This window comes from Colossoma macropomum, unplaced genomic scaffold, assembly GCF_904425465.1.
Source record: "Colossoma macropomum unplaced genomic scaffold, Colossoma_macropomum, whole genome shotgun sequence".
NCBI lineage: Eukaryota > Metazoa > Chordata > Actinopteri > Characiformes > Serrasalmidae > Colossoma > Colossoma macropomum.
The window spans coordinates 533,215-549,408 of record NW_023494821.1 but is presented as its reverse complement, the minus strand read 5'-3'; the positions used below and the strand labels follow the sequence as shown (position 1 = coordinate 549,408).

The window sequence follows — 16,194 nt, the reverse complement described above, 5'->3', positions numbered from 1 at the left end:
GATCACTTCCTGAATACAGAAGAGCATAAAACATTTTACCACCGCTGTTATGTTTTAAGAGCTTTTAAACTCGAGTTATAGGAGTTTAAAACGGCACCTTATGTACGTTCATGACGTCAGTGAGCGCGAACAGCCAATGAGCTGCTCCGCTCGCCAATCAATCATCGCGCTCTAGCAGTAAAGCCCGCCTCCTGCTGCCCAAAACCCGTTTGCTGTAGAAAAAAAGGAAACATGTAGGTGAGATTTCTTTGCTTTTTTAGTGAAATACATCCTTCTGCCTTCTAAAATTAAAGAAACGTTCTGTATAAGTGATTAGAAACTATTTTAACTTTTCGTTTTTAGCCGTTGAGCTCCTTTCACTCCCATTCATTGAGGACTCACTCGCGGGCGCCCTCTGCTGTTCAGCAGTCCTGTTCTTGATATAACGGGGGGAATAGGAAGCTGCCAGGCTCCTCATAAACCGGCTCTGGTGATACAGTATTAGTGAAAAACCGGTGATGTCATGGTGAAATAACAGCACAAGCAATCAGCCTGCGCGGCCGGAACTAACTGTTGTATACTACACTATTTAAAACCTTTGTAGACTATATTCCATTTCTGCTTATAGACCCCGAAATCTTACACACTGCACCTTTAAATACGCTGTTGTTGTTGTTGTTGTTGTTTTAAAGCCCTTTCCCTTTAGCCTACTTCATGAAGGCGAACAGCAGGGGGCGCCCTGAGCGCTTTCCATCCCCGCACTGCGCTGTAGGAGAGACAGAAGAAGAGCTGAGAAGATGAAGGAGAGTACTTGACAGAAGCGTGTTTAGCTTGTTAGCTAAATAACCGCACAGCCGAGCGCTTATACTCTGCTTACTCCGCTCCGAGGCACATCCGCTCCTCTAAGGGCACTAGGATTTCATATTTAGGACAAACGTGCAGTCGACAGCGCGTTTCGGAGCTTCGCAGCCATGCAGATCACCCTGAAGACCCTGCAGCAGCAAACCATTCATATCGACATCGACGACGACCAGACGGTCAGTCTAACTTTCTCTCGCACGGCGAGCTTCGTCTGCGGGCTTCTGAGAGAGGAAGATGATGCGGAGAATCGTTTTTACGCTTTAAACTGCCCGTCTTGGCCGAAGCTCGAATCAGCTTCTTATTCGCCAGGTTCTTGTTCAGATCTTCCCGTTCCACCTTAAATAGTAAAGCAGTTAGTGCTGTGCCGTTTAAGGTGGACTGGGAAAACGCCTCATCTGTTTTTGGGTGATTTATTATCCTCTCTGGAGGCTCCCTGTCACGCCTTTCTTAGTCATCTGCTTACTGTGGCGCTGACATGTTTACCCGGTTCACAGCGTTGAAGTTACCGCCCACTGCTTGTTTGCTGGGGATGTGACGATACACGATGTTTTCAGGATCGATACGGTTGTCGATTCTGAGGTCAAACCTCGATTCGATTTACGATATTTTGTGTTAAAATGTCTTGATTCTGTGGATATCTAATTATAGATAAGATGATGAATTCTGAGAATTGGTTCTCACATGAAAATTTAGATTTTTTCATCACTAATTACACACAGTTGAAAGCAAAAGTCTGGTCAAATTACGTCTGTTGTTGATTTTCTGTTTATTTGCTGAGTATAACATTGACATAAGGTCAAAAAAGTTATGGCTTATTTTGTATTTTATGGTTCATTTTTAAATTTGAATTTAATAATGATTTATTTTTTTATTTATAATACAATTGTGGGTTATTTTACGGTTCATTTTAAAAATTTAATTTAATAATTTATTTTTTTTAAATGTACAATAAAATTCAGCAAAAAAATAGAAATTGTGTACTACACTTTGCAGAAAATTGCCAAGTTTGTTCTCTGTAGAGGGGGTCTTTTCACTTAGAAACTCAACAAAGCTTGTGTTGATTTGAGGTTTTCAAACCTTTACATATATACTCACCGGCCACATCATTATGTGCACAAATAATGTATAGGTGCCCTTTGTAGTTCTGCATTTACAGACTGTAGTCCATCTGTTTCTCGGCATACTTGGTTAGACCCCCTTTATCCTGTTCATCAGTGGTCAGGACCCCCACAGAGCAGGATTACCACTGGTGGATCATTCTCAGCAGGTCCAGGCCTGTTTTTTTTTGTTTAAGAAGACTTATATATCCACTTATTTTGGTTTGATGCTTGAAGACTGAACATAGTGCACCATAGAGCGAACTGGTTGTGGTTCTGTTGTCATGAGTCACAGTTGGTCTGACTCTCTTAAGGGCAGATCATGAGCTCCGTGTTACGTTATTTTTCTCTATTTAAAAGTAGTTAAAATAGAGTTGTTAATAATGTAGACTGTAATTAAATTTGCAACCAATGCGATTTGATAAAATTATGTTATAAAAACAATAAATCTTTCAGCTTTGGAGTCACTGTGCCCACTCACTGTCCACTCTGTTAGACACTCCTACCTTGTCAGTCCACCTTGTAGATGTAAAGTCAGAGACGATAGCTCATCTGCTGCAGCACAGTTTGTGTTGGTCATCCTCTAGTCCTTCATCAGTGGTCACAGGAAGCTGCCCACAGGACGCTGTTGGCTGGATATTTGTGGTTGGTGGACTATTCTCAGTCCAGCAGTGACACTGAGGTGTTTAAAAACTCCAGCAGCACTGCTGTGTCTGATCCACTCGGACCAGCGCAACACACACTAACACACCACCACCACGTCAGTGTCACTGCAGTGCTGAGAATGATCCACCACCCAAATAGTACCTGCTCTATGGGGGTCCTGTAGGGGTCCTGACCATTGATCAACAGAGTATTTACAACAAGTCTTCTCATCTTTGTAAAAGATATCGATGCTTTGTTGTTTTTGAAAGGAAGTCTCACTGTATCACACTAAACTACTCACCATAGCCATCTCAGCCTATAGCTGTTAACTGTAGTGTTAACAGGGTGGAGAGTTGTTTATAGCACATGTAGTGGGTGGGACAAGGCAACAAAGGCAGTTTCAAGAGTTCTTTTTTGTTTGGTTTCATGATGTTTCTGTTAGACTTAAGGCTCAACTTGGGATAATTATAGTGACAGTGCTGCTAAACTTTGATTCAGTTTGCCACAACTTATTAATGCTGAATAAACTTAAATTAAAAGGAACTTTTTGTGAATATTGTTGTGTCTGTATTGTCTCTGTTTACAGGTGAAGGCCTTGAAAGAAAAGATAGAGGCAGAGAAAGGCAGGGACAGTTTTCCAGTTTCAGGACAGAAGCTGATCTATGCGGGCAAAATTCTGCAAGACGATACGCCGATCAAAGAGTACAAAATCGATGAGAAGAACTTTGTCGTTGTCATGGTATCGAAGGTAAGAGCTTACGTTTTTTTCAGACTCTATATGCATATCATCTGCTACTTCATTAAGCACACCTCCTTGTTTCTACACTCATTCTCCAATTTCTTCAGCTTCTCTTACCATAGAGGTGGCCCTTGTAGTTCTACAATGACAGACTGGAGTCCACCTGTTTCTCTGCATACTTTGTTAGCCCCCTTTTACCCTGTTCTTCAGTGGTCAGGACCCCACAGTACCACCACAGAGCAGGTATTATTTGGGTGGTGGATCATTCTCAGCACTGGTGTGACACTGACGTGGTGGTGGTGTGTTAGTGTGTGTTGTGCTTGTACAAGTGGATCAGACACAGCAGTGCTGCTGGAGTTTTTTAAACTTCTGCCAACAGTGTCTTGGGACCACTGATGAAGGACTAGAGGATGACCAACACAAACTGTGCAGCAACAGATGAGCCACTGACTCTGAGGTACTGTCTTCTGTACATCTATAAGGTCGACCAACAACACACCACCACGTCAGTGTCACTGCAGTGCTGAGAATAATCCTCCACCCAAATAGTACCTGCTCTGTGAGGGTCCATGAGGGTCCTGACCATTGAAGAACAGGGTAAAAGGGGGCTAACAGAGTGTGCAGAGAAACAGATGGACTACAGTCTGTAACTGTAGAACTACAAAGTGCACCTGTATGGTGAGTGGAGTTCATAAAATGGACAATGCGTCTAGACACAAAGTTGTGCACTTAATTATTATACATTATTTTTAGCTGATTTCAACAGTGAAAGGAGGTGAGGAGAAATCGCAGTACATTCCTGATAAAGCTATCATTCAGTGAAATCAATTTATTCCTTTCCCTTACAATGTCAGCAACCACTTAAGTTCTATTTTAAATTACTTAATATCTTTTCACCTTGCATTAACTTGTGTTTCGTGTCCAGATTATATCTGAATAAACTTCGAACGGAATTCCATTTACACTTTTCACTAAAAAGCATTTCCAGTGTGACTAGATTAGATCTAATTGGACTTTTCCCACGTTAAACACACGCCAGCACAAACGTCATTTCCGTTTTACTTTTGTTTACTCTTATCCCTGTTACAAGACGAGTGGACAAGCTTGAGGTGATCCATTCAGAATCCGATCACAGCGCATCCTGGGGACGTTTACCCCTGGCTTTTAATGCTGTCAAGTGCAATCCGAACGTGATCTGATCACCAGAAATGCCTGTTAATGCAAGGTGTAAACAGGCCCATAGCTTCAGTGCGAAACTTAAAAAAGGCCTGGCTGATCGATTTATGGAAAGTTGATTTAAGTTATTTTTTTTCTTTAAACAATCGCTTTAAGATAAGGACATGTGCCGGTATTCTATGGTTATTAAACACGTATGATAACGTTACTGTAGACTCTCTAAAATGCCATCGGTGTAATTTAGTGAAAAAAATTTGCAGTTTCATCAGCTGTTTTTTAGATGCGCACTTCGCCAGATATGTTTTAGATCCCACTTTGATTTCACAACCTGATGAAATGAGGTGCTCCCTCCTTTAAGCGAATCAGACATGCAGGTAAACATTGACAGCACACAGTCATGGCACGACAGATGGAGGAGCCGTCTCAGAACGTTCTTCTCCATTAAAGAAAGTGAAAACTCCCATCCCACCCCACTAGAAAGAGCAAAAAGGCAGGATCTCACAAATACGTCTATAGGCCTGTTTATACCTTTCATCAACATGTGGTTTTCGGTGATTGGATCACATTTAGATTTCGCTTGAAAGCATGAAAAGCCAGGTGTAAACATCCCCAGGACGCATTGTGATTGCATTACTATTGGATCACTTATGAGAATGTCTAAGCCAGTGGTTCCCAGCGGACCACCTGGTGGTGCATATTTTTGCTTTAACCCAACTCACCAACACACAAGGATAAAGGAAAAATGTGGACCTTGCGGGAAACACTGGCAAGCAATGCTTGTTGACTTGTATCGTAAACAAAAGTAAAACAGATTACTATTGCTTTTGTTTGTTTGTTTTGTTTGTTTGTTCTAATACATTTTTTTTATTGCATTTTGTATGTTATTGACAATCTTCATCTCCAACCAGCCAAAGCCTCCACCAGCACCTGAGCCGCCAAAGTCTGTTTCCACAGCAACACCATCGTCCTCCTCTTCCACTCCCCCTGTTCCCTGTCCAGCAGCTATACCTTTCTTCTCTGATGAGGAAACATCACCATGTGACCCCCCTGCTACAGTCTCACCGACACACAGCCCGGAACAGTACGCACCTCACCATCACTACTGCTATTATACTTTCACTAATGACAAAAATAACAACTGACAGCATGTTCTTTATATTTAAAGTCTCTCTCTCTCTCTCTCTCTCTCTCTCTCTCTCTCTCTCTCTCTCTCTCTCTCTCTCTCTCTCTCTCAGTCCTGGTCTTGGTGAAGAAGAAGAGGATTCATCTTCAGTATTAGGTAATCACTTATTCTCTAAATAGATCTACAAGGGCAGAGCTAAAGGGGAAAAACATGGGTAAACCAAGTTGCATGTTAGTCTTATTAGAAACTCTGTTTTATATACACTATATCTAAAAGTGTGTAGACACCTTCTCATCAAACGTTTCTCCTGAAATCGAGGATATATGTATATATATAATATATAAGGAGTTCACAGCCCCTCCTTTGCTGCAGTAACAGCCTCTACTCTTCTGTAAAGGCTTTGCACTAGATGTTGGAGCATTGCTGTGAGGATTTGATTGCATTCAGCTGCAAAAGCTTTAGTGAGGTCAGTTACTGATGATGGATGATTAGTTGTGGATCACTGCAGCTCATTCCAAAGGTATTAGATGGCGCTCCATCATTCCAGAGAACACAGTTCCACTGCTGCACAGCCCAGTGCTGGGCTTTGTACCCCTCTAGCTGACGTGTGGTCCCATTCTTGTCCCATTCTTTTAGCAGTGCTTCTCTGTGGAGATTATACAAGCTGTGTGTGTGCAGTTGAACACCTGTTTCAACAATGGGTGAACCTTAAAGTAGCTAACCAGTAAAAGAAGCTTATAGACCACCAATCAGATGGGCTGTCTACTTTTGGACCTATAGTGTATATCAGTGTGTTTGATTCCAGACCATCTTTGTATGAGGAAAACTACTGGAATTTTGTGTGTGATTTTAAGCCTATTTTTATTGTCCGTGTGTTGCTTTGACAGATCCGGAGTACCAGTCTATGTTAACACAGATCATGTCTATGGGCTATGAGAAGGAGAGAGTGGTGGCCGCTCTGAGGGCCAGTTTCAATGACCCTAACCGCGCTGTGGAGTACCTACTTAATGTAAGGGATTTCTGCTCAAGCTTTCTTGCCAGCCTGCCCACACCATGCTGACATACAGAACCAAAGAGCTCTGTACATACATCACAGTGTATGATGTTACTCGTCTGAAAGCCACTGTACTTCTCATTTCAAGCAACTTCTCAAAAAAAACAAACAGCAAAAACAAACAAACAGACAAACACAGTGCTTGCTGTAGTACTGTTAAAGACATTAAAGCTGCCCTGTGCTATTCTGGTGTTGCTGGAGAGAATAATTACTATGCGAAATGTCATCACTAACAAGCATTAGAGCACTAATTGGCCAAAAAATGGCCTCTTGCCCCAGTTTCAGTAGAGCTTTCGAAAAACACACTTGACTCATTGTTCCACAGCTGTAACACCACCTGCTGGACAAGAGTACTATTGAGCTGTTTTAATCAAATAGTTCAGCTGAAAATGCTGACGTTGCCAGGAGTTAATGGACTTCAATAACCAACGATTAGCATGTTGTCATTTTCATATTGCTAACTAGTAGCTATTTATTCATCATTGGTAAATTTAGCATAAGTGATCAAAATACTGCTGTACATAAATTTATTACATCACCTACACATCATCAAAATAAGGGTTGAGCCCCACGCATTTCAGTAACAGGAGCCAGTAGCCACCGATTAATGTAGTATTCATTTGTGTAATGCTAAATGGTAACTCTTTGCTTTTATTCATCATTAGTGAAGCGACCATTCTTGGTCATACTACTGTTGTTTAGTTCCAAGATGTAATAAATGCCACTTTCATTAATTTTCTATTTTTTTCCATTATATACATTGCTGTGAGGGGGCTTTACATAAATGCTACATTATGATTAGTACAACCTTACAGATGGATATACAGCATTTTGTAATTGAACTCTTCACACACACATGCGTGTTTATGTATAAATTTTAGTAATAATAAATAAAGCAAATATGAATATTATATCACTGTAGACGTAATTACAGCCAGTAGTATGCCCCAGACAGTTGAGTCACTGTAGCATCGCAATGTTAGTCATGAACTTAATTGCATGCCTCAGTTCTATTCTGATACTTGGTTATATGTCCCTTTGGTTTAATGACAACCTTGTCATGCATCAGTCCTGTCAGGAAAGGACTACATCAGTCTCTTCAAATAGTTCCTGTCCATCTTATCCCACTTTTCCATGAGCTGGATGCACCTTTCAGTCACAGTTCCTGTGTGCCTGTTTCAGCACTTAATCTGCTGTTCCAAATGAAGAACTGGGATTGGGGTCTGGTGGCTTTGCTAGTCAGTCTGAGTGTCTCAGTATTCAATCATATCTGTTGGTCCAGTCACATATAGACACCTTACGCTTGTCATCCTGGAATGTGGGAGTGTCAGTGCTGTGTTCTGCTTAGATATGAAGCACAAAGTTAGTGAGAAACTGGACTCTAAAGGACAGGAACTCAAGAGACTGCTGTAATCTTTACCTGACAGAATTGGTGCTCTCGTTAAGGCAGTTTGAGAAGTGTTGGAGAAGAAAGGATGCATGTGACACATTTTTAGTCTGGGGAGCTTGTGCACTAGCTTGTTAAAAATGCTAGTTTCTGACTGTTAAAATGTGTTTTCGTAGGGTATTCCTACAGTCCCTGTGCAGGAGACCAGCCCTGCATCTGCCCGCATACCTGGCACAGACACACACTCAACTGAGGGTGAGTCTATCACAAACACATTGCTGTTTCACAGACTCTTCATTTCTTAAGCCATGCTGGGTCAACTCTTGGTGAATAGCTCTAATGTGTACAAATGTGGATTGTACAGAGATTGATAAATGATCCCTTACTGTGCCAGGGAGCCTTGATGTAAAGAAAAGTGAGTCAGGCATTTTCTGTTTTAAAGAGAACTGTATAGTTTTCATAATTTTGTGCAGATTTGCAGACTTTCAGACAGTTTAAGGTCACTTGAGGCTCTTGTTTTATTAAGAAAATGTAATTCAGTTAGAGTTTAAGTAAGAATCAAGTATACAATTTGAATAAACTATGTAAACACTGATAAAGATGTGTACTGTCAGTACACATCACCAGTCTGTACCAGTCTGTACAGTCCATGCATGAAGACTAAACTGCAAAAACAGCCGGTTTTGACTTCATTATGGGTGTGAGGAAGTAATGTGCAGTGCTGACAGACAGTCTGTTCCTGATTGTTAGGAACAGCCTTCCAGATACATTTCAGCCTGGACTGCATTTTGAACCAAGCACAATACAGGCCAGCCGATTAGTACAGAGATGTTTTACATATACCTGTCTTAAAGGCATGGTAACAAAACAGCCTGTTCAATGAAGTGAAGATGGAAAATTAAAAAAATGAGTGTTTGGTTCATAAACTGATGTACATACAGGTGGACGTCAAGGTAAAGAATTAACTCCAGGAAAATCTTTGACTATGAGTCCTTTTAAAATTTCACGTTGCTCTCCTCTGTCTACCTCTTTCTTCAGGAGAGAACCCTCTGGAGTTCTTGCGTTCTCAGCCACAGTTCCAGAACATGCGACATCTGGTCCAGCAGAACCCATCCTTACTGCCGTCGCTGCTGCAGCAGCTGGGCCGAGAGAACCCCGAGCTCCTGCAGGTTAACACATACACATTTCTAGACATGCTGATATTCAGTAATAAGGTAACACACGATGTTGTCACCATGGACACTTTGAACAAGTTGAAGACTTAACATGTATTAAAAACACACCGACTGGCCACTTCATTAAAACCACCTCCTTGTATCTACACTCATTCCCCAGTTTTATCAGCTCTGCTTACTATATAGGTGCACTTTGTAGTTCTACAGTTACAGACTGTAGTCCATCTGTTTCTCTGCATACTTTGTTAGCCACCCTTTTACCCTGTTCTTCAGCGGTCAGGAACCCCACAGGGCCACCACAGAACAGGTATTATTTGGGTGGTGGATCATTCTGATGTGGTGGTGGTGTGTTAGTGTGTGATCCACTCAGACCAGCACAGCAGTGCTGCTGAAGTTTTAAGCACTGTGTCCACTCACTGTCCACTCTATTAGACACTCCTACCTTGTTGGTCCACCTTGTAGATGTAAAGTCAGAGACAGTAGCTCATCTGTTGCTGCACAGTTTGTGTTGGTCATCCTCTAGTCCTTCATCAGTGGTCACAGGACGCTGCCCACAGACACAAAGCAGTGACACTCATACCAGCACAACACACTCTAACACACCACCACCACATCAGTTTTAATGCAGTGCTGAGAATTTTGTCGTTTTTCAGTTTTTGACATTCAAAATTGCCTGTTGCCCTTTACATTGTGTGTAAATTTCATGATGAATGGACCAAAAAAAATGTCTTGGAAAAAAAAACTGGTTCCATTGACTTACATTATAAGCAAAGTATGTTTCTATATGTATGTATGTGTGTGTGTGTGTGTGTGTATGTATGTATGTATGTATGTATGTGTGTATGTATGTATGTGTGTGTGTGTGTGTGTGTGTATGTGTGTGTGTGTATGTGTGTGTGTATGTGTGTGTGTGTGTGTATGTGTGTATGTGTGTGTGTGTATGTATGTATGTATGTATGTATAATTTGTATAATCCCCCACACACTTCTTCAAATAAGACTATTTTAGATGCTGAAGAAAACCTAAATCTGGGATGTCCCTTCACCTTTAAATAATCCCAAGTCTTTTGTCTCATGTGCATCCCATACAGTCATACCTTTGACTTTCATACCCTGCTGAAATTTGGAAAATATTAATTATTCACGCTTCAGTACCAGCTGGTCCGCAATTTGTTGGTTACACAAGGCCCCGAACATTTTATAAGCTCTGTGTTCACTTACTGTCCACTCTGTTGGACACTCCTACCAGTAAGAACAGTGGGAAAGAGGGCTAACAAAGTATGCAAAGACATAGATGCGCTACAGGACTAAACTGTGGACTAATTATAGAACAAAAAGCACCTATATAGTAAAATAAAAAATAAATAATGAGTGTAGAAACAAGGAGTGGTATGTAATGAAATGGCCGGTCAGTGTAGATAGGCAAAAATAAACAACAATTTTTAAATGTAGTCCATCAGCCAAGACGTTTTATGACGTTTGGTGCTTTAGTTTTGCAGTGGAGTGATGTGGCTAATTTAACTAACAAGTAGTGTAAACTTATACTCCATAACTTCGCATGTATGCTTAAATCATCACTCACTTACCTCAAACTGTGTAGAGTTAAAGGGGAATTCCACAAATGTTTAAAAAATTCTGAATAATTCAGTCTTTGAGATGTAAACAAAGTCATTCAGAGTGGATTGATGTGAAATTCTTCATGGTAGAGAAATTTACTGACTCTGATATCTTTACAGTGATGGTGACAGGAACCAGGGGTCATGATGTCTACAACACAAATATATGACTATAGTCATTTTTTTTACCATCCCAAACCACCAGTGAGCCTACATGCATCTTCTTAGGGGTTATATGTAATGTTGATAATGGTAAAATAGTCATAAGTCTGAACATAAAAAAAAAAAAAGTTTTCTGTTTTGCCTTACAAGGCCCTGCGTGTAGCCCTCCGCCATGAAAGGATTAAAATAAATGGATTAAAATACATTATAAACCAAAACTTTATCACAAAACTATCATAAAACAATGTCTCAGATATCAGGCAGCATATTCCCAACTATTTCATGTTGTAGCTTTTTGTGAGGGAGCTGTTAAAGACATTTAAAGGCATCTAGTTTCTATCACCACCACTGAACAATTCTGACTTGTTTCTTTAGAACATCAAACCAGTCTGAACCATTAAATTGTGTAGACGTTTTGTCAGCGAAGTTCCCCTTCAAGTACTGTTAAATAGACTTGCTCATGACACTTTATGAAATACTGTATGAAATACTGTATTCTTTATCAATGGGTAAAGTGTGTTTTATAGCTCAAAACAGCAGTTGCAACAATGTTGAAACTTGAAATTTGTTCATTTTCACATGTAACAGTATCTTATATTAGATTTTTGGTTTGGTGAATGTTTGTGTTTGTTGTTTACTGTTTTGCAGCAAATCAGACAACACCAGGAGCTGTTTATTCAGATGCTGAATGCACCGGCGGGGGAGGGGCCTGAGGGGGCTGAGCATGCTGACCTGGGAGCTATGGGAGATGAAGGAGCACCTGTGGATTACATCCAGGTTACAGCACAGGAGAAAGAGGCCATTGAGAGGGTGAGGAACTACACACTGTGTTTGAGTTTGTATTCATATACAGCGGGTGAAGCAAGTATTGAACATGCCACCAATTTTCTAAGGAAATATATTTCTAAAGGTGCTATTTACATGAATTTCTCACCAGATGTCGGTAACAACCCACCCATCCACACATGCAAAGAAATTAAACCATAGATGTCCATAAATTAAGTTATGTGTAATAATGAGAAATGACACAGGGAAAAAGTATTGAACACGCTTACTGAAATTTATTTAATACTTCACACAAACACTCTTCAAATACTCAAGGTTTCGTGGGCTCCTTCTGTGAACTCTGAGCTTTAGTTCCTTCCATAGATTTTCAATTGGATTCAGGTCAGGTGATTGGCTGGGCCATTCTAGCAGCTTTATTTTCTTTCTCTGAAACCAATTGAGTTTCCTTGGCTGTGTGTTTGGGATCATTGTCTTGCTGAAATGTCCACCCTCGTTTCATCTTCATCATCCTGGTAGACGGCAGCAGATTTTTATCAAGAATGTCTCGGATCATTTGTCCATTTATCCTTCCTTCAATTGTATGAAGCGTGCGAGTGCCGTATGCTGAAAAACAGCCCCACACCATAATGTTCCCACCTACAAGCTTCACTGTTGGTATGGTGTTTTTGGGGTGATATGCAGTGCCTTTTGACCTCCAAACATGGTGAGTATTATGGCATCCAAAGAGTTCAATTTTGGTCTGATCTGACCAGACTATTTTCTCCCAGTATTTCGCAGGCTTTTAGCAAACTTTAAACGCACTTCAACATGCTTTTTCTTCAGCAATGGAGTCTTGCGTGGTGAGCATGCATACAGGCCATGGTGACTGAGTGCATTACTTATTGTTTTCTTTGAAACCTGCTGATTCCAGGTCTTTCTGTAGCTCTCCACAAGTGGTCCTTGGCTCTTGGACAACTCTTCTGATAATTCTTTTCACTCCTCTGTCTGAAATCATGCGGGGAGCACCTGGTCGTGGCCGGTTTATGGTGAAACGATGTTCTTTCCACTTCTGGATTATGGCCCCAACAGTGCTCACTGGAACTTTCGGTAGTTTAGAAATTCTTCTGTAACCAATGCCATCAGTGCGTTTTGCAACAATAAGGTTGCGAAGGTCTTGAGAGAGCTCACTGGTTTTAACCCATCATGAGATGTTTCTTGTGTGGCATGTTAGTAATGAGACACCTTTTTATAGGCCTTCGGTTGAACCAGCTGATATTAATTTGCACTGAGTGGCAGGATTGCTTTCTAATTACTTATAGATTTCAGCTGGTGTTATGACTTTCCATGGCTTTTTGCACCTCTCTTTCTTTGTGTTCAATACTTTTTCCCCTGTGTCATTTCTCATTATTACACATAACATAATTTGTGGACATCTATGGTTGTGACATTTCTTTGCATGTGTGGACTGGATGGGTTGTTACCGACATCTGGTGAGAATTTCATGTAAATAGCACCTTTAGAAATATATTTACTTAGAAAATTGGTGACGTGTTCAATACGTATTTCACCCGCTGTGTGTTCACTCTAGTGTTCCTGGAAAAATACTGTGATATTATACAGATCTTGGATGTCAGAGCAAAACGTTGTATCTCCAAAATGAAAACTGTACAGAAGAAAGAAAAAAAAACTTGTAATGGAAGATAATCTAACAAGATATTAGCAAGCAAAGTCATTTTAAAGGATTTCTATCAGTTTATTCATTACAAAGTTTAACACAGGGAAAAGGATGACCGGACTTTTTCTTTTTGGTTGCTGATGTTAAAGTTAGGATTAGTGTTCGCCTTAAGAAAGAACATTCTTATTACACACGTGGATAAAAAATATAGAAAAGAAGAAGACCAAATGTTTCAGGTATTAATTTTGCAGAAATTTTAACGAGTTTTTACATTTCTTTTTCTTTTTACTTTGCTGCCCTCTCTTCTGTTCAATCCATCTCTCTGTATTTCTCTCTCCCTCCATCTCTTTCTCTTTCTCAGTTAAAAGCTCTGGGTTTCCCCGAGGCACTGGTGGTGCAGGCGTATTTCGCCTGTGAGAAGAACGAAAACCTGGCCGCAAACTTCCTGCTCAATCAGGATGAATGAGATGCACAAACCCGCCTCCCTCTTCAAAGCCATGCCCCTCCACCATCCTACACACAAGCGCTGTGTTCTCTTTAGACACCAGTTCTTGCCATTATTACATTCAGTTAGGGCAAATGAATAAAGCTGGGCAGGGCTGTACAAGGGAGTTATAGGGGGTTGGGTGAAAAAGGCACAAATTTCAATCAGTCCGACTGAATGAATGCACTCAAACATGTACGAGGCGTTTTATGTATGTGAGAGTGAGCGAGAGAGACTGAGAATGTGTGGAAAAGAACAAATGAAAGATTGTAAATGGGACGACGTTAAGAAAGTGCAGTAGGTAGTGTTGCTGGAAGATAATCTAGACTGTGTTTAGGGTTGGTACGAGTGTGTGTGAGTGTGAGTGTGAATTATCTTAATTTTTGTTTTTCTTTAAGTAAATATTAACTGTTAAGTACTGGTTAAAGCTACACTATGTAAGATTTTGAACCTTTTTCCAGGCACCTGTACTCTCAATTGAAGTAAATGACCATTTCAAAGAAACAGTCACTTAAAGTGATAATTCGCCAAAATAAAAATCTAATTTGCGCCCCCCCTCCCCCCACCCCAAATGTAAGTAGTCAAGACATGTTTAGTTGCAAAGCTAATGCAGCTAACAAGTAATGGAAACTTACAAGACTACCGCACTGTTAGCATCATGTAAACTGCATGCCTCCTTGTTTTTAGATAACAGTATGTCATAAATTGTGTACAAAAGCAGGAGATCGCTTAATCCAGGCATGTCATTTATACAGTATTAATTGGTGGTCTGTAAGCTTCTATTATTAGCTACATTAGCCTTGTAGCTCTTGTACAAAACTAAAAAAAAAGCATGTTTTGGCTGACTACATTTGAGGTAAGTGGAAAATGTGTACGTTTTATTTTTTGCTGAAACATTTCTTGAAGCAAAATGAAATATTGATTGTATATACATTTATACTGACTCACAGTTGTAGGCAAACGTTTGCCTTTAGTTAAATGACATTTTGTTCATGCATCCTCTACAGAGAACACACTTCAGCACATTTTATTACACAATGATTGTTTATTTGCTAAATATAACATATTGTGGGGAAAAAATCATAAAGTGTTGCCAGTGCAGAATGGCACATATTATAATTTTGTCCCTATTATGTTAAATTCAGCAAGCAAATAGAAAATGTGCACTAAAATTGGAAGGAAAAAGTTCATAATTAAGTTTATTCTCTGTAGAGGAGACAAAACATAATTTGACTGAAGGTATGCAAACTTTTGCATACCACTGTATGCAGCCCAGACTTTTAAGTATGAGTTTGAATGACAGTACACTCATAACTGCAAGTTGTGGTGTCCAACCTAAACGTCTAGCCTATATTTCATAAGGCCTGTATTGGGCTTAAGTGCAATACATAGAAACGCATGTCTTGTAGGACTTCTTCAATAATCTCCCTTAGTTTATCAATATTAAAGTAAACATTTCAAAAACACTATCGTTTTTCATTATAAACATTTCGGAATCTTACAGAGTTTATCTAAATAACGGATGTTAGGTTTATGCTGTGCTATTCTAAGATCTGCTCTTTTGAATGCCCAACCACACACACGCTCACATCAAACAGTGCAGTGGTCGTATCAATGCGCTAGGCCAAAGTAAGACGTGCTCCAAGCATTTCTAGGTGAAAACATTTCACTCAGCTCAGTCAGTAGAACGAGGAGGTTAGTTGAACCTAAAGTAACTGTCCAGCTTTCAACCTGATCTCTATCTGCTGCAACTGTAGCACACTGTCCAACCTCCAAACACTCCCATACTCTACACTCTCAGAACCTGGGAGCAGCAGGAGCAGTACCCCTCTTGTCACTGGGGTGGTAGCCTCAGTCAGGGAATATAACTGTACCATAATCCATTGTAATTATATTTTCTAAGTTGTATTGACTCCACACACCCCGTCTCGTCTCCAGGCTTTTTATTTCACTGCTTTGTTTTAAAACATTAGGATATGAAAAGATACAAATATGTACTTTTCACCTGGAAAAACTTATTTAAGGTGCACAACTGGACATTAAAACCACTGTTGTACCTTTTACATACATTTACATTGTTTGTACCTTAATGAACGAAAAATGTACCTGCACAGATCCTTTATTTCCAACAGTGTAGAAGCCATTGGGCAGTTGCTAAATTCTGTGGATAAACGTTTGAAATACTTTACATTCTGACAGAATGTCTTACTAAAGCTGTTCTTATGAGGTTTTAAACACTGGAGCAACACTAAAAGTT

The 16,194-nt window shown here is 40.2% G+C and overlaps 1 protein-coding gene across 1 annotated transcript; it reads left to right on the top strand.

Moving 5' to 3' along the window:
* Nucleotides 1-740: 740 nt before the first annotated feature.
* On the top strand, nt 741-15,511 carry rad23aa (RAD23 homolog A, nucleotide excision repair protein a). Its single transcript, XM_036560331.1, has 9 exons — nt 741-1,016; nt 3,169-3,330; nt 5,406-5,578; nt 5,733-5,776; nt 6,508-6,629; nt 8,238-8,316; nt 9,100-9,230; nt 11,662-11,823; nt 13,815-15,511. Exons 1-9 carry the CDS (start codon nt 951-953, stop codon nt 13,917-13,919), a joined length of 1,044 nt encoding a protein of 347 aa, XP_036416224.1. The 5' UTR covers nt 741-950; the 3' UTR covers nt 13,920-15,511.
* Nucleotides 15,512-16,194: the final 683 nt, after the last annotated feature.